General features: G+C 43.8%; 1 protein-coding gene across 1 annotated transcript; it reads left to right on the top strand.

Annotated features, from left to right (window-relative positions):
* The first annotated feature begins 800 nt into the window (after positions 1-800).
* Positions 801-4,857, top strand: LOC136483766 (serine hydroxymethyltransferase 4-like). Its single transcript, XM_066480933.1, has 4 exons — positions 801-1,646; positions 2,665-3,055; positions 3,137-3,238; positions 4,342-4,857. The coding sequence occupies exons 1-4, from the start codon at positions 816-818 to the stop codon at positions 4,584-4,586; spliced, it is 1,569 nt and encodes a 522-aa protein (XP_066337030.1). The 5' UTR covers positions 801-815; the 3' UTR covers positions 4,587-4,857.
* The last annotated feature ends 14,770 nt before the right edge of the window (positions 4,858-19,627 follow it).

Below are 19,627 nucleotides of genomic sequence, written 5' to 3'. Positions count from 1 at the left end.
ACTTAAGTGGATACCTTATTCTACAATATATGTCTGTGTGGAATAGTCATAACATACTTTGTTTTAAATTTTTATGAGAGATTTTTAAGACACGCAGTATTATCCATGTGACAGGCACTAATATTTACATATATACTCGAACCTGTATGTACAAGATTATATGGAGATGCAGCGGAACTTATTCATGGATTTATTGATGCATGAAAGAAATGGATATCGAAGAATTCTTTCTGCCGATATAAAATATTATCTTAGCCATATCACGAAAAGTCTATACAGTAGAGTTTGTGAGCCTGCGACGTCGCGCTCTCCGTGACTGTGTTAATTTCATGAACTTTGCTTTTTGAATTAAATGTCACTTTAACGTCGGTATTTAATTTAACAGTATTGTTATCTTATTGTGCGATCTGTGTTTTTAGTATAAAAAATTTAGTTGTTCCGTAGCAACGCACGGGCACGCTAACTAGTAGTCATTTCAAAATTTATAAGTATCACTAATATTCTTTATCTCATAGCTCATTTTTAGAAAAAAAAAGAGAACATTTTCCAGGAAGGCTTTTTTTTAGGGGAACATTTTCCAGAAGCCTAGAACCACTCGATTCCTCCCTGGGCCCTAGCCACAGTTCCCACATCAAAGCCCAGCCCATAAGACCCAACCCGACCAAGCACTCCGCGTCTCGCGCCGGCGCGCCCACACCAACCCCCTCCGACTACACCGATCTCCGCCCCCGCGTTCCGTCGAACACCTCGTCCGCACTCGCACCCACCGCACCGCACCACCAACACCACGACCACGACCACCACCCACCTTCCACATGTGCACACGCGCCCTTCTCCCGTCCACCACCGCTATATATCCCCGCACCCCCTCCTCCCTCCCCCGTCCTTCCCTCCGCCTCCGCCTCCGCCCCCGCCCCCTCCTCGCCTCCGCCACTCCTGTCACCCCCTCCCACGCCGCCGCAGCCGCCATGGACCCCGTCGCCACATGGGGGCTAACCCCGCTCGCCGGCGCTGACCCGGAGATCTACGACCTCCTGGAGCGCGAGAAGCGGCGCCAGCGTCGCGGCATCGAGCTCATCGCCTCCGAGAACTTCACCTCCTTCGCCGTCATGGAGGCGCTCGGCTCTCCGCTCACCAACAAGTATTCTGAGGGCATGCCCGGCGCCCGCTACTACGGCGGCAACGACGTCATCGACGAGATCGAGAACCTCTGCCGGTCACGCGCGCTCGCTGCCTTCCGCCTCGACGCCGCGTCCTGGGGCGTCAACGTGCAGCCCTACTCGGGCTCCCCCGCCAACTTCGCCGCCTACACCGCGCTGCTCAACCCGCACGACCGGATCATGGGGCTCGACCTTCCCTCCGGCGGACACCTCACTCACGGGTACTACACGGCCGGCGGGAAGAAGATCTCCGCCACCTCGATCTACTTTGAGAGCCTGCCGTACAAGGTGAGCGCCACCACCGGGTACATCGACTACGAGAAGCTTGAGGAGAAGGCTCTTGACTTCCGCCCCAAGCTCATCATCTGCGGTGGCAGCGCGTACCCGAGGGACTGGGACTACGCCAGGCTCAGGGCCGTCGCCGATAAGGTCGGGGCCCTGCTGCTCTGCGACATGGCGCACATCAGCGGGCTCGTCGCCGCTCAGGTACAACGTTCATTGATAACAATGATCTCGATTAACTAGTTGGTTTCATGAAATTAGATCTTCATGCTGTGCAGTCCTGTTGAAATGGCAATTGGATGGATATGGTAGATGTGGTGGTTTAGATTCTACTTGGGATCAGCAATCAATTCTGGTGACCGAGCGAAATGTTGGATTGTTTAATCGCATATTATAGATCTGAGTGTTTTGCAAGTTTACTGATTTAGGAACATTTTATATGGACGCTTTGCTGCCTGTCGTTTTGTGCATTGCTTTGTTTTATATATATCAATATCAAAATGTGGCTTGTAATCGTGGAAATGGATATTTTTGTCCTGCTTTAGTTTGTCTAAAAATATATTCCTTTGATGGTGATAGATCTGATATTCCATTTATTTTGGTGTTTTGGAGTATTCTCAATGGATATAAACCTGTGCACTCAGATAGTCACGTACCAATTGAAATCAACCTTTGCACGAGTTCTCAACAATTTTTACTCTTTGACGACAATATATAAGAGAACTTGTGCATAGTTGTGCTTTTGCAAATCACATTGCGCATCCTTGTGCACATTACTGCTTATCAAATTTGGGTTCATGCATGTTAATGTTACAGTAGTGACCTTTGGTCTACTTTTGTTATGCAATAATCATGCATATATAGGCAATCCACAGTGGAATCTAATAAACAGTCTGCTGTAATACGAGGCATACAGATTTCTAACTCAACTTTAGTGTGTAGACTTAGCTAATGCACTATTTTAGGGCCATAGTACAGAAGGTGATAAGATTTGGCTAGTTCTTCCATATCGTCCTTCTTTGAGTGCTGGGGTCGGGAGGCACAATAATGCACATTCTAGGGCCATAGTACAGAAGGTGATATTATTTGGCTAATGCTTCCATATTGTCCTTTTGAGTACTGGAGTCCGGACGAGACCTGAAGAGATTATTCACTGCAAATGTTTAGTTAGTTGAATAATCGGTGTTAAAAAAATCTCACTATTTGCCTTACTCCATTTCAGGAAGCTGCAAATCCTTTTGAATATTGTGATGTAGTTACCACTACCACACACAAGTCTCTCAGAGGGCCAAGGGCTGGCATGATCTTCTACAGGAAAGGCCCTAAGCCCCCGAAGAAGGGCCAGCCTGAGGGTGCTGTGTATGATTATGAAGACAAGATCAACTTTGCTGTGTTCCCATCTCTCCAAGGTGGCCCTCACAACCACCAGATTGCTGCACTTGCTGTTGCTCTGCAGCAAACTATGACACCTGGCTTCAAGGCGTATGCAAAGCAAGTGAAGGCCAATGCTGTTGCAATTGGAAACTATCTCATGAGCAAGGGCTACAAGATGGTGACTGATGGAACTGAGAACCACCTTGTTCTCTGGGATCTCCGCCCTCTTGGCTTGACTGGTATGCAAATTAGCATCTAATTGGGTTTCATTTTCGAGGGGCTATATTATAACTTGTTTTAATGTTGTCTTATATCTGCAGGAAACAAGGTTGAAAAGCTCTGTGACCTTTGCCACATCACATTGAACAAGAATGCTGTCTTTGGTGACAGCAGTGCATTGGCTCCGGGTGGTGTCCGCATTGGTTAGTATCATTTAATTTGTTCATTACTTCTGTTGTGGTGCAAGCCTAAATAAAGTATTAGTACAACATTGCTATCCACACGTCACTTTGAAAAATTGGGATGGTCTTTGAGCCTTTCTTCTTAATGAAGAGGTTGTCTAGACATTTCCTTGGTGTCTGCCCCTCGTATGCCCATTGTCGCCAAGCCAAAATTTGGCTACCATTTGGTTGGGTGCCAAAATTTAGATTAGAGCTCTGATTTGGCCATATAGTTCATCTTAGTGACCAATAAGCCAAAATCTTGGCCACCAAAGTGGTGGCCCTGATTCTGGCATGCAAAAAATTGACTTGGCCTGCCCATGGAAAAATTTATGCCTAACTAAACAGCCCCAAAATGATTCCTGAAAGCGGTAAAGTTTCAATATTTCCGGACATTTGTTCATGATGCATCTGATGCCTGATTCACATGCCCTCTTTTGCCAAGTGTAATCTTTTAAATTCTGAATTGCAAGTATATTTTATTGGACCGTTATACACTGGTTACCATTGTCCCAAATCCATATAGAATGATGCTTGTGCCTTTATTTGGTCCTTGTTCCCTGTGAAGGGATGCCTCCTGAAGGATCATCTGATCTCCTGAACTGTTGCAGTTAGATTAATAGTTCTGGTTCCATTTCATACTATTCTTCACATTTTTCCTTCGCAGAATAGTTTAGCTCTTGCAAATGTTAATTCGTGGTTGTCAAGATCCAAAGTTCCAAACCTTGCTTTATTGGTGTCACAAAATACATGGCCTACATGTGTAATCCAAGACTTATTGGTTGTCCAGTATCGTCCGCTAATGCTTTACCCTGAAAGTGCTGTTAACACCATAACACAGCTAAGAACTCTACTGGAAAACAATGTCATACAATAAAATACTGTAACCCAATCTTCAGAGTAGAATATGTTTTCATTTGTATTGATGCTATTCAGCGCTGCTGGTATTATCTCATATTAAGCTCTGGAAGGAAATTCTATTGCACCACAAGTCTACAACATTCCTGGAATGCTTAAACAAAGTTTCTCATATATTCTTGCTATATAGTACAATATTAGTCACATATCTTTGCTATCCACTTCAGGTGCGCCAGCAATGACCTCGAGGGGTCTAGTGGAGAAGGACTTTGAGCAGATTGGAGAGTTCCTCCACCAGGCAGTGACCATGTGCCTGAACATCCAGACTGAGTACGGCAAGCTCCTCAAGGACTTCAACAAGGGCCTGGTGAACAACAAGGACATTGAGAACCTCAAGACCCAGGTGGAGAAGTTCGCCGACTCCTTCGACATGCCTGGGTTCACGTTTGAGAGCATGAAGTACAAGGAGTAGATGCCTCACATGTGCGGCAAGGCCCTCCTGTACCAGTGTCTTTCTTTGCCGTGGCGCAGGGTGCCATGGCACTGCACCGCCACACTTATGCTGATGGTGGCTTATGGATTTTATCTACAACGTCAGCAGGATAGGCTCACAAGTGCCCCCTGCCCTCTGGTTTGGTCGCCTTCCTGTGTTTATCAGGTTTTCTTTTGGTAGTTGTTCGCAGGGAGTCATATGAGAATGTCAATCAGGTGTTTGCCAATAATAATTCGGTGGTTTCTGCTCTTGCCCTCGGCATTACCATGCGTTCTTGATTATGGTGGTTGATTGATTTATCTCCTGCGGGTACTGTCGATGGTCGATTGATTATCATGTATGAATCTTCCTGGAGATCTATCGCCGCAGACTAGCCCAGAACTGACCTAAAAGAGGACATTGTGAATTGAAGTGTCAGTGAAAAAAAAATGTAGAGCTGGTGTTGCTTACTTGCTTTGTTACATTTTGATGAACTATAGCGCCTGACTTGCTTAGGGCATGCACAATATTGACATTAAGCGTGGGATCCACATCTGTAGGCTTTCCCCGGCTGAAACTATTATTCTCTCTATCTCTGGCTCTCCAGATCCCATTGCCGCCGGTCATTCGGTCACGCTGCCATCCCCGCGCTGCCGCCAGGCGCGATTCCACCACCACACGTTGCCAAGGACTTCATCCACCAAATCGAGCTTCTAGATCAAGCAACCTAAGAGAGAAGCGATGCTCGAAGAAAAGGGAGATTAAAATTTTTAATTCTCTTGTGGTTAATCATAAGCTTAAGGTGTTTACAATGTTTGTGGTGTATTTCTATAGCAACATTAAATGCTTAAGGTTATCTTTTTTGCAATATTTTGGTTGCCATAAGTGGGCGTTTGGATTGTGGTCTCACAAGGGGAGCCCTGCTCATAGCTCACGCACGTCAATCCAGTCCCAGGCCTTAGAAATTGACAGCCTTGGGGAGCTGTCTGGCTCAAGCATCACACGTCAATACAGTCCCAGTCCCTAGAAATTAGCTGTCTGGCTCAAACGTCTTTCCTAGGTACCGATCCAAATAAGGCCACGTTTTCAAAAATTTTCACCCTAAAGTGTCACATCGAATCTTACGGCACATACATGGAGTACTAAATGTAGATAAAAAAAAATTAATTGCACAATTCTCGGCAAAATCGCGAGACGAATCTTTTAAGCCTAATTAGTCCATGAAAAGCCTTAAGTGCTACAGTAACCCGCATGTGCTAATGACCGATTAATTATTATCATTAGATTCGTCTCGCAGTTTCCTGATGGGTTCTGTAATTTATTTTTTTATTAGTATCCAAAAACCTCTCCCGACATCCTTCCGACACATCGATGTGACACCCAAAAATTTTCATTTCGTGAACTAAACACACCCAAGTCTTATGAACATCTCTCCTCAATACCCAATAAGGGCTCCTTTGGATTGAAGGAATGGGAAAGGGATTTTGTAGGATTCAAATTCCTAAGGAAACTTTCCTATCCTACTCTTTGGTTCACAGGAAGAGGCAAAGAAGCATTCCATAGGATTAGAAACCTACAACTGAATTCCACAGGAAAAAAATCATGAGCTCAGACCTCTTGGAATCTTTCTCGACGGGAAACGAGCGCATCGCTTCGCTCGTTTTTCTTTTCTACTTGGCGGTGCAACTGGCTTGGCGTTCTTTTAGTGGTAATGGAGATAATCCAGTACTACATTTTGGATTATTAAGGGCGATGCGGTAGCAGATGACCAATAATCTCCCCAAATACATGTAATCTACTCGATAGATTACATTTTATTTATTTTCTTTTTTTATTTCTTTCCTCTTTCCTCGGTATATCTTCTCCCACACTGCGGCGAGAAGTCGAGCCTGCCTTGCACATTTCACTGTGCCACCTGTGCCTCCACCTTGACTTCCTATTGTAGGCAGAGTACTTATTGAGTCGTCCGCCATCCCTTGTTCTGTGCTTCCATTGGCCTTGACCTCGCATGCGTTGAAGGGTCTAGGAACTTGCCCAAGCGACATGGATGGCTCTAGGTGTTCCACCGACATCGGTGAGGAGGGTGCATGCTATGTTACAACCATATGGTGCACAGTGAGCTCTAGTGTGGGTAGTGAGCATGGAAGAAGTGACACATTCTATTAGAGGATATATGCAACTTCCTCTTTATTTGAGGGGGGATAGTGAGTTTTTTAACCATAAAAAAGAAAAGCTATTGGAGGATAACTTGAGCAAGAAAAAAAATCCTATCTCTTCTAATATAGTTGTTTATGGGGATGATGAGTAGTCAAGGAGGATGGTACCCGTCTTTTCTAATATGACTATTTATGGTAACGCTAGAAGCTGATCCTCCGTTCCATTGGGCACTACGTGTGTAAGGAAAATAGACCCTTGGCCCATTTACTTTGGATTTTGGTGTTTGATGTCCAACACAACCAAATTGGACTAATGAATTTGCAAGTGTTTGTTTTGTAGTTCAATAGGGTGCAAGACGTAACTTGGACGAAGGCGACGTGATGATCCGATGATCAACACCTCAAGCAAGACCTTAGGAGCACAAGAGAAGACCCAAGAGATCAAGCAAAGTCCAAGCATGAAGATTGGAACCAAGCCGTACGAAAGATCGCTAAGAAACGAGCTCGCAGAGGCGACCGGACGCTGGACCGGACGCTGGTGGCTTGGCAGTCGGGACGACCGGACGCTGGACCGGTGGCTCTGCAGTCAGGACAACCGGACGCTGGACCGGTAGCTCTGCAGTCGAGATGACCGGACACGGGCGGCGAAACCGTCCGGACGCAGGAAAGCAGCGTCCGATCGAGTACAGAGAGGTTCCAGAGCGGTAAATCTGTGACCGGACACGTCCAGTGGTAGGCGATCAGATGCTGGCCAGCGTCCGATCAGTATATTGCCGGCTCAATGGTCGGGACGACCGGACGCGTCCGGTCAGGATGATTCAGCGTTCGGTCAGTAGCAGTTTCGCGGGAGTTCGACCCCAACGGCTACTTTCTCAGTGGGGCTTATAAATACAACCCCCAACCGGCTATTTGAGATCAGTGGAGCCGAGGAAACATACCAAGGGTGTTGATACACCATTTTAGTGATCTCCACTTGCATAGTGCTTAGTGATTCATCAGGTGATTAGCATAGGTGCTTTGCGAAGTGCTTAGGTTGATTAGACCACCGCTTATGCGCTTGCTCTAGGTTTAGGCCTAGTGTTTAGTGAGGTTTGCATACCTCTTACCACTCGGTGCTTTGCGAGCACCATTGTTGTACATTGGAGGAGCTTGAAGTCTTGCGAGATCACACCAACCGCGTTTGTGGTGTGGCTACCACCGTGTACCGAAGGGAACAAGGCCCGCGGCGTTTCGGCCGGAAGCTTGATAGTGAAGACGGCAGGGAGCATCCAGGAGAGGCTTGTCGGAAGGCATGTCGAAGACCCACTTGCGCGTGGGGAAGGCCCGAGGCTATCCACAGAGTTACCCGACCGGGAGCTTGGCCCTTGCGAGGGATTCCTTGCGAGGGGCTCCAACGAGGACTAGGTGAAGCTTGCGCGCTTCTCGATACCTCGGTAAAAATACCAGAGTCGTTGACGGGAGTTTGCATATCTCTACCTTGCTCTTTAGCTTCTGCATTTACATTGATTACTTTATTACGTTTGTGGTAGAGATAGCAACACACTAGCAAAACTATAGTTGCACATCTAGATAGTTTATCTATTGCATAGGTTTTACTAGGGTTAGAAAAAGAGGCCATAGTTTAGCGTTAGATTTTTAAGTTGCCTAATTCACCCCCCTTTAGGCATCACGGTCCCTTCAATTGGTATCAGAGCCGGTTGGCTCAATTTGGACCTTTGGCTTAACCGCCGTTGAGCCGACGCTATTTAGAGTGGTTGGGATGGATACCGCTAGGCCTCCGCACTTTGATGGCACTAACTTCCCATACTATAAAGCTAAAATGGCTTGCCACCTTGAGGCAGTTGATTTGGGTGTATGGAGAGTCACTCGGGACGGGATGAAACCCATCAAGAATCCCGAAAAACCCACAAAGAGTGATGAAAAAGAAATGCACTTCAATGCTAGAGCTAAAAATTGCTTGTTTGAATCACTTAGTATGGATGCTTTTAACCAAGTATTCACTCTAAATACGACACATGAAATTTGGTTAAAACTCGAAGAGCTCCATGACGGCACAAGCAATGTCCATGAGCAAAAACATTGTCTAGCAAAGCAAAACTATGATTCCTTTACTATGAATGATGATGAGCTTGTTCATGATATGTATTCTCATTTGAATCTAATTATCAATGAGCTCCATTCTATAGGATTATTAAAGCTAGATGATGCGGACATCGTGAGGAAGATCATCTCCGTGCTACCATAAAAGAAATATGCAAGCATCATCACCATCCTTCACAACATGGAGGACTTGAGCAACATGACCCTGGGCATAGTATTGGCAAGTTAGTGGCATTTGAAATGTCATGTAAGATGGGTCAAGAAGAAGCTTCTTCATCAAGCAAAGGCAAAGCTCTCGCTTGTAGCGAGAAAAAGAAGATGAAGGGCAAGCAAGTTGAGACAAGCTCAAGCTCAAGTTCCTCAAGTGAAGATGAAGAAGAAGATGAGTACGATGATGATGATGATGATGATTCAAGTGATGATCAATCTTCCTCCTCCACCTCTGAAAGCTCTAGTTTGGTTTTGGTTAATTGATGAAACCCTAAGTGCTAACCTAGTTTATCAAGATGATTATGAGATAGGTAGCACTACTCCAAGTGGTGAAGCAATGACGAAGATCATGACAATGGTGATGGCATGGTGATGGTCAAATGCTTAAACTTGGAGAAGAAGAAAGAGAAAAACAAAAGGCTCAAGGCAAAGGTATAAAATATAGGAGCCATTTTGTTTTGGTGATCAAGACACTTAGCGAGTGTGATCACATATAGGATTGATAGCCGTACTATTAAGAGCGGTGAAACTCATATCGGAATGCGGTTATCAAAGTGCCACTAGATGCTCTAAATCATTGCATATGCATTTAGGATCTAGTGGAGTGCTAACACCCTTGAAAATGTTTGTAAAAATACGCTAACACATGTGCACAAGGTGATACACTTGGTGGTTGGCACATTTGATCAAGGGTAGTGAAGTTTAGGTGCAAGGGCAAGAAACTCCACCGGCGGAGTGTCCGCCCGTAGAGTACGGACAGTCCGATGGTGCCACCGGCACCCTAGACAGAAAAAATTGGAGGTCAGTATGAGTGACCGGACGCTGATCTTGGGTGGACCGGCGCGTCCGGTCAGGTGTGGTAGAGAGGTCGCCAATTTCAGTGTTGCACCAGACGCTAGACCTGAGATGCACTGGACGCTGGTTTCTGTGTCCGATCAAACTGACATGGCAACACAGTGACTAGGGTTTAGCACCGAATGCTGGTCTGTGTCTGGTCAAGGTGGACTGGATGCGTCCGATCGAAGAAAACTGGATTTGGACCCTTACTGTAAATGACCAGACACTGGTGGTTCAGGGTCCGGTCAGTTTTGCCGGAGCGTCCGATCAGTTAATAGCCGTTGTGATCTGGCGGCTCCAGTTTAACTCAGAATGACACATGGCTTACATCTGTGGACCGGACGCTGTGTCTAGAGTTCAGTCAGTATGACTGGAGCGTCCGGTCAGAGCGCATTTTGCCCAGTGAAGGGGTACAACGGCTCTATTTTGTGGGGGCTTCTATTTAAGCCCCATGGCCGGTTCAATCTCACTCTCTTGCACATTTTCATTGACATAGCAACCTTGTGAGCTTAGCCAAAGTCCTCCCACTCATCTCCATCATTGATTCATCATCTTTGTGAGATTGGGAGAGAATCCAAGTGCATTGCTTGAGTGATTGCATCTAGGGGCACTTGGTATTCGTGTTGCGCTATGGATTTCGCTTGTTACTCTTGGTGGTTGCCACCACCTAGATGGTTGGAGCAGCGGTGGAGGATTGGCATGAGTTGGTGATTGTTCGTGGCCATCTCTGGTGATTGTGAGGGGAGTTGTACCTTCCCCGACGGAGCGCCGAAAGGTAACTCTAGTAAATTGCTCGTGTCATTGAGTTACCTCACTTGTGGGTCGGTTCTTGCGGTGTCCTATCGTGTGGACAAGGTTTGTGAAACACCTCTTAGCCGCAGAACCACCAAGTGTTGGTCGACATAATGGGGACTAGCGTGTTGGCAAGCACATGAACCTCGGGAGAAAAATTGGTTGTCTCTTGTCATTTGTATTCTCCCGGTGATTGGCTTAATCTTCATCTTGTGATTGGTTCATCCCCTACACGGCGGTATAATCACCCTACTCACCTATTTACATTCTTGCAAACTAGTTGATGCAAGCTCTTTAGTGTAATTAGAATTGAGAGCTTGCTTTATTATTGTCATTCATCTAGTTGAGGTCTTTAGAGTAGCAAGATTGAGAGCTCTTAGTGAGTAGTTACATAGCAAGTTTGGGTGCCTAAGTAATCATTGCAACTAGAATTATTGGATAGGTGGTTTACAACCCTTATAGAGCTAGAGCAAGTTTGCATTACGCTATTTGTCATACTAATCAAATTGCTCTAGTTGATTTGTAGATTTTTAAATAGGCTATTCACCCCCCCTCTAGCCATATTAGGACCTTTCAAGTGGTATCGGAGCCGTGGTCACTGTTTGATTAAAGGCTTAACAACCTCGGTGTCAAATTATAGCTCAAGTTGTGTTCAACCATGTGGGGGGCAAACCACCGTTCTTTGATGGCACATGCTATGGTTATTGGAAGAGAAAGATGAGAATGTATCTTGGTTCAATCAATGATCAAGTATGGGAAGTGACCGAGAATAACTATGCTATCATTGATCCTGATGATCCAACCAATCAAGATAAGATCAACAAGCAATGCAATACAATGGCTCTCAACACCATATACAATGCCATTGATTCCAAGGTGTTTGAGCAAATCAAGGATTGTGATAGAGTAAATGAGGTGTGGAAGAGATTGGAGGAAACATATGAGGGCACACCGGTGGTGAAGAGTGCCAAGTTGTATATCCTCAAGGACAAATTGACAAGCTTCAAGATGAAGGAAGATGAGAGCATTCCGGAGATGTTCCATCGATTGCAAGTCATTGTCAACGACTTGAAGGTATTGGGAGAGAAGATCAAGGATGATGATGTCTCCCATCGATTCTTGATGTGCTTACCTCCAAGATTTGAGATGTTAAGATTGTTCATCATAAGAGGAGGATTGAAGGACGTTACCCCCAACCAAGTACTAGGTGATGTCATGACACAAGAGACATACCGTGTGAAAAGGGAGGGGGATGACAAGGAGGACAAGAAGGAAGAAGAAGACAAGAAGAAAAGCATAGCATTCAAGGCTAGCTCATCATCATCAAAGAACAAGGGCAAGTCCAAGAAAGAATCAAGTGATGATGATAATCTTAGTGATATTGATGATGAAGCTATGGCTCTCTTTGTGCGTAAGATGGGAAAATTCATGAAGAAGAAGGGCTATGGTGCAAGAAAGAGAAGAGATCACACCAAGAAGAAGGAGTATGTGAGAAGATGCTACAATTGCAAGAGCCCCGATCATGTAGTAGCAAATTGTCCATATAATAGTGACAATGATGAGGATGAGAAGAAGCTCAAGGAGGATAAGAAAGAAAAGAAGGAGAAGAAGGAGAAGAGAATGACCTTCCAAAAGAAGAAGAATGGTAGAGGTTATGTGGTCACATGGGATAGTGATGGCTCTTCGGATAGTGATAGCTCTAGTGACGATGACAAGAAATCTATCAAGAGAGCACTAGCAAGCATCGCCATCAACAACAAGCCCTCCATCTTCGACACTCCATCGACATGCCTCATGGCAAAACCTACCAAGGTAAAATATGATGTGAGTGATGATGATGAATGTGAAAGTGATGCTTGTAGGAGTGATGATGATGATGAGGAGTACTCCAAGGAGGAGCTCATGGACATGTGTGAGCAAGTACATACTTGCTTTGAGATGAAGAGAAAGGAGTGCAAGGAATTGAACTCAATGCCACTCATGAGAGGCTAGTGGAAGCCCATGAGAAGCTTGGCAAAGCTCACTCTAAGCTTGAAAAGGCTCACTCCTCTCTCATTGAGCAAGTCAAAGTGGAGGAAGCCAAGAAGGAGCAAGTGATCATAACATGTGATGTGGGACTAACATGTGATCTTATTGATGAATCTTTTCATGAACCCATTATTGTTGCTCCTACTAACACTTCTTATAGCATTACTACTTCCACTTCACCCTTGAGTGATGGTCTCACTTGTGATGCCTCACTTATGGTGGAAAATGAAACCCTCAAGAAGGAGGTAAATGAGCTCACTCGTGCCTTAGGCAATGCCTATGGTGGAGAAGCCCACTTGCTAAAGTGCTTGGGTAGCCAAAGGTTTTCTCTCAACAAAGAGGGATTGGGCTATACCCCCAAGAAAGGCAAGGCGGCCTTTGTCACTCCCAAAGCTAGCTTTGTGAAGGGTAATGGTCGGTTTTGCAATAGATGTAAGCAAGTTGGGCATATAGAGCAAAATTGCAAGACTAACAAGAACAAGCTACCTAATGTATCCTCAATCAAATTTGATTCTTGTTACATGCTTTATAAGGGTTTCAATGGTGTGAAGGCTAAGTTCATTGGTACACCAATTGTGGGCCCAAAGAAGAAGGCCATTTGGGTACCAAAGACCTTGGTGACTAACCTACAAGGACCCAAGTAAGTTTGGGTACCTAAAAAGAATTGATCTTCTTTTATAGATAAATTATAAAGCCGGAGGAAGGCATTGGGTGCTTGATAGTGGGTGCACACAACACATGACCGGTGATTCAAGAATGTTCAATTCAATCAATGAAAGCAAGAGCAATGTGATTGATAGTATAACATTTGGTGACAATGGCAAAGGCAAGGTCAAAGGTCTTGGTAAGATTGCAATATCCAATGATTTGAGCATTTCCAATGTGCTACTAGTAGAGAGCTTGAACTTCAACCTATTGTCGGTAGCTCAATTGTGTGATCTTGGTTTCAAGTGCATATTTGGTGTGGATGATGTAGAGATCATAAGTGTAGATGGCTCTAACTTGATATTCAAAGGATTTAGATATGAGAATCTATACTTAGTTAATCAAGCTTGACTTAGTTAGAGGCTTGAAAGATGTCACTTTTGAGAAAGATAAGCTATGTAGTGCATGTCAAGCCGGAAAGCAAGTTGGTAACACACATCCTAAGAAGAGTATGATGAGCACATCTAAGGCATTTGAGTTGATGCATATGGACTTGTTTGGACCAACCACATACACTAGCATTGGTGGAAACAAATATGAATTTGTGATTATGGATGATTTCACTAGATACACATGGGTATTCTTTCTTGTTGACAAGAGTGATGTGTTTGCAACATTCAAATCATTTGTCAAAGGCATTCACAATGAGTTTGAAACAACAATCAAGAAAGTTAGAAGTGACAATGGAAGTGAGTTCAAGAACACTAAAATTGATGAGTTATGTGATGAATTTGGAATTAGACATCGATTCTCGGCCAAGTATACTCCTCAATCAAATGGGCTAGTTGAAAGAAAGAATAGAACCTTGATTGATATGGCAAGATCAATGTTGAGTGAGTACAATGTGAGTCATTCATTTTGGGCCGAAGCAATCAACACGGCTTGCTATTATAGCAACCGACTCTATTGTCACCTCATGATGGAGAAGACACCCTATGAGCTTTTGAATAGAAGAAAGCCCAACATAGCATACTTTTGGGTTTTTGGTTGTAAATGCTATATATTGAAGAAAGGCACTAGATTGAACAAGTTTGAAAAGAAACGCGATGAAGGTTTCTTGCTTGGTTACTCCACTACTAGCAAGGCTTATAGAGTTTGGAATTTGGCTAGTGGTACTCTTGAGGAGGTTCATGATGTGGAATTTGATGAAACAAATGGTTCCCAAGAGGAAGATGAGAATCTAGATGATGTAAGAGGCACTCAATTGGTCAATGCAATGAAGAACATGAACATTGGTGGTTTAAGGCCTAGAGAGGTGATTGATATTGAAGATAACAAGAACCAAGTGCTCTCTAACTCAAATGTACAAGCTAGTGGTTCTCATGATCAAATCCAAGCAAGCACTAGTGATGGCAATGTGTAAGATCAACAAATGGCTAATTCATCATCTCAACCAAGTGATCAATCTAATGCAAGCAATCAAGTGCAAGTGCTTCAACCAACCAATGTTGCAAGAGATCATCCATTGGATACTATCATTGGTGATATTTCAAGGGGAGTACAAACTAGATCAAGATTAGCATCATTTTGTGAGCACTTCTCATTTGTGTCATCCATTGAGCCTAAGAAGATAGATGAAGCTTTGAATGATATTGATTGGGTCAATGCTATGCATGAAGAGCTAAACAACTTCACAAGAAACCAAGTATGGGATTTAGTTGAGAGGCCTAAGGATCATAATGTGATTAGAACTAAGTGGGTCTTTCGGAACAAGCAAGATCAAGATGGGATAGTAATAAGGAATAAAGTAAGATTAGTGGCTCAAGGTTACACTCAAGTTGAAGGTCTTGACTTTGGAGAAACATATGCCTCGGTTGCAAAATTGGAAGCAATTAGGATCTTGCTAGCTTATGCTTGTGCCCACAACATCAAGTTGTACCAAATGGATATGAAAAGTGCATTTCTAAATAGGTACATCAATGAGCTTGTGTATGTTGAGCAACCTCCCGGTTTTGAAGATGAGAAGAAACCCAACCATGTCTACAAGTTGAGAAAAGCTTTGTATGGATTGAAACAAGCACCTAGAGCATGGTATGAGAGATTGAGGGATTTCCTACTCTCTAAGGGATTCAAGATGGGAAAGGTTGACACCACTCTCTTCACCAAGAAGCTTGAAAATGACTTGTTTGTAATGCAAATCTATGTTGATGATATCATCTTTGGATCAACAAATCAAGAATTTTGTAAGGAGTTTGGCAAGATGATGGCAAGTGAGTTTGAGATGTCTATGATTGGAGAACTTAGTTACTTCCTTGGTCTTCAAATCAAGTAAATGAAGAATGGCACATTTGTGAGTCAAGGCAAGTATATTAAGGACATGCTCAAGAAGTTTGAAATGGATGAGAGTAAAGCTATTAGTACACCAATGGGGACAAGTGGAAGCTTGGATAGTGATGCTAGTGGCAACATAGTGGATCAAAACATGTATCGGTCTATGATTGGAAGCCTACTCTATGTGACCGCATCAAGACCGGATGTGATGTTTAGTATATGCATGTGTGCTAGATTTCAAGCCTCACCAAGAGAAAGTCATTTGAAGGCAACTAAGAGAATATTGAGGTACTTAAAGCATACACAACATGTTGGATTATGGTATCCCAAAGGAGCAAGATTTGAGTTGATTGGATATTCGGACTCCGATTATGTGAGATGCAAAGTTGAGAGAAAGAGCACATCAGGCACATATCAACTATTGGGAAGATCACTTGTATCTTGGTCATCAAAGAAGCAAAATAGTGTAGCACTTTCAACCGCCGAAGCGGAGTACATTTCGGCCGGTAGTTGTTGTGCTCAATTATTTTGGATGAAGGCTACCTTGAGTGACTTTGGAATCAAGTTCAAGCAAGTGACATTGCTATGTGACAATGAAAGTGCCATAAAGCTCACCAACAACCCGGTTCAACACTCAAGAACAAAGCATATAGATGTCCGTCATCATTTCATAAGAGATCATCAACAAAAAGGGGATATTTGCATAGAGAGTGTGGGCACCGAAGATCAACTTGCCGACATATTCACCAAGCCACTTGATGAGAAGAGGTTTTGCAAGCTAAGGAATGAATTAAACATACTTGACTTCTCCAATATGTGTTGATGCACCCCCATTATATGACATGCCTCTCCTTCGAGCAATTCAAGGTAAAAGTTCATTGGCATGGCATACATCCTTGCTAAGGACATGATTAGTGCATCTAGACATATTTCACATTTGAATAGGCTCATTCATGAAAATCAAATGAATTTGATGCTTGTATGGTACCACTATTGCTTGTATGTTTGAAATGATCTAGTGGTAGCATATGACATGTTTGTGGGCTTGTAAACCTAGTGTTTGATTTAGAAAATGAGCTATAAGTGTTTAACTCAACATGGTACAAGATAACCCTTATTTGGAGGTGTGAAGAAGCTTGTCCTTGGATCAAACTGAGTTAAATATCTTTTGCAAGTAATCTAGATTGAACCAAATTGGGAAAATGATCCTCATTTCACATAGTCTCACCCCAACATATCTATAATTTGAGGCCACTTTTTGTACAAATTGTTGACATTAATAATCCTACCCTATCTATACTTTAAGCCTTTATGGTCATTGATGACAAATGGGGAGAAATAGTGTACAAAGATAGTGAAACAAAGGGGGAGAGATAATATATGACAAAACAAAGGGGGAGAGATAATATATGACAAAAGAAGGGGATCAATTAAAATTTTGAGCATACAAATAGGGGGAGCAAGCTCATAAACTTGTATGGTGCATTTGAATGAGCATTACATATGTTTGCCTACATGGCATAAGTTTTAATTTCAAATATCCATGCTTGCATGGTGTATGCTAGTTGTAGGTTTGAATGTTGAAATGAAAAACTAGCATGCATAGGCTAAGTAACTAGACTTATGTTCATTCTATGGAAACTAGACCCTTGTATGTAATGTTGATCTCACAGGGTATTCTAGTTCTTGTATATGTCTAGTTACTAATGGTGCTAAGGATGGTATATTGGTGCACTCCGATTGGTATCACGCTTCAAAGGTCCATCTCTTATACCTTAGCATCATTTGGTAGAAATTGACTCCTATATTTCCTATCTAATCATATGTGCAAAGCTTCAATCCAAACTCTTAGCACATATGTAGGGGGAGCAATTGCTATCATAAGGAATTCATGAAACTTGCCCATATCCTTTACACATGGTAAATATACTTGGGCAAGCAACATGGATTCAAATAAACTTTAATTCATATCTTTGTATAAGGGTTGTCATCAATTACCAAAAAGGGGGAGATTGAAAACTCTAGTTTGGTTTTGGTTAATTGATGAAACCCTAAGTGCTAACCTAGTTTATCAAGATGATTATGAGATAGGTAGCACTACTCCAAGTGGTGAAGCAATGATGAAGATCATGACAATGGTGATGGCATGGTGATGGTCAAATGCTTAAACTTGGGAAAGAAGAAAGAGAAAAACAAAAGGCTCAAGGCAAAGGTATAAAATGTAGGAGCCATTTTGTTTTGGTGATCAAGACACTTAGCGAGTATGATCACATTTAGGATTGATAGCCATACTATTAAGAGGGGTGAAACTCGTATCGGAATGCTGTTATCAAAGTGCCACTAGATGCTCTAACTCATTGCATATGCATTTAGGATCTAGTGGAGTGCTAACACCCTTGAAAATGTTTGTGAAAATATGCTAACACATGTGCACAAGGTGATATACTTGGTGGTTGGCACATTTGATCAAGGGTAGTGAAGTTTAGGTGCAAGGGCAAGAAACTCCACCAGCAGAGTGTCCGCCCATAGAGTGCGGACAGTCCGACGGTACCATCGGCACCCTAGACAGAAAAATTTGGAGGTCACTGTGAGTGACCGGACGCTGATCTTGGGTGGACCGGCGCGTCCGGTCAGGTGTGGCAGAGAGGTCGCCAGTTTCGGTGTTGCACCGGACGCTGGACCTGAGATGCACCGGACGCTGATTTCTGCGTCCGGTCAAACTGACATGGCAACACAGTGACTAGGGTTTAGCACCGGATGCTGGTTTGTGTCCGGTCAAGGTGGACCGGACGCGTCCGATCGAAGAAAACCGGATTTGGACCCTTACTGTAAACGACCGGACGCTGGTGGTTCAGGGTCCGGTCAGTTTTGCCGGAGCATCCGATCAGTTAATAGCCGTTGTGATCTGGCGGCTCCAGTTTAACTCAGAATGACACGTGGCTTACATCTGTGGACCAGACGCTGTGTCCAGAGTTCGGTCAGTATGACCGGAGCGTCCGGTCAGAGCGCGTTTTGCCCAGTGAAGGGGTACAACGGCTCTATTTTGTGGGGGCTTCTATTTAAGCCCCATGGCCGGTTCAATCTCACTCTCTTGCACATTTTCATTGACATAGCAACCTTGTGAGCTTAGCCAAAGTCCTCCCACTCATCTCCATCATTGATTCATCATCTTTGTGAGATTGGGAGAGAATCCAAGTGCATTGCTTGAGTGATTGCATCTAGGAGCACTTGGTATTCGTGTTGCGCTATAGATTTCGCTTGTTACTCTTGGTGGTTGCCACCATCTAGACAGTTGGAGCAGCGGTGGAGGATTGGCACGAGTTGGTGATTGTTCGTGGCCATCTCCGGTGATTGTAAGGGGAGTTGTACCTTTCCCGGCGGAGCGCCGAAAGGTAACTCTAGTAAATTGCTCGTGTCATTGAGTTACCTTACTTGTGGGTCGATTCTTGTGGTGTCCTATCGTGTGGACGAGGTTTGTGAAACACCTCTTAGCCACGGAACCACCAAGTGTTGGTCGACACAATGGGGACTAGCGTGTTGGCAAGCACGTGAACCTCGAGAGAAAAATTGGTTGTCTCTTGTCATTTGCATTCTCCCGGTGATTGGCTTAATCTTCATCTTGTGATTGGTTCATCCCCTACACTGCAGTATAATCACCCTACTCACCTATTTATATTCTTGCAAACTAGTTGATGTAAGCTCTGTAGTGTAATTAGAATTGAGAGCTTGCTTTATTATTGTCATTCATCTAGTTGAGGTCTTTAGAGTAGCAAGATTGAGAGCTCTTAGTGAGTAGTTACATAGCAAGTTTGGGTGCCTAAGTAATCATTGCAACTAGAATTATTGGATAGGTGGCTTGCAACCCTTGTAGAGCTAGAGTAAGTTTGCATTACGCTATTTGTCATACTAAGCAAATTGCTCTAGTTAATTTGTAGATTTTTA

The sequence above is a fragment of the Miscanthus floridulus genome, chromosome 9 (assembly GCF_019320115.1).
Source record: "Miscanthus floridulus cultivar M001 chromosome 9, ASM1932011v1, whole genome shotgun sequence".
NCBI lineage: Eukaryota > Viridiplantae > Streptophyta > Magnoliopsida > Poales > Poaceae > Miscanthus > Miscanthus floridulus.
This window is presented reverse-complemented; position numbering and strand designations above follow the sequence as displayed.

Bases quoted from the DNA above. Each gene is read 5' to 3' on its own strand.
- LOC136483766 (XM_066480933.1), top strand. From the start codon at position 816: ATGTGCACACGCGCCCTTCTCCCGTCCACCACCGCTATATATCCCCGC. The intron at 3,056-3,136 runs GTATGCAAATTA...TTATATCTGCAG, and splicing joins CCGCCCTCTTGGCTTGACTG to GAAACAAGGTTGAAAAGCTC. The intron at 3,239-4,341 runs GTTAGTATCATT...TATCCACTTCAG, and splicing joins TCCGGGTGGTGTCCGCATTG to GTGCGCCAGCAATGACCTCG.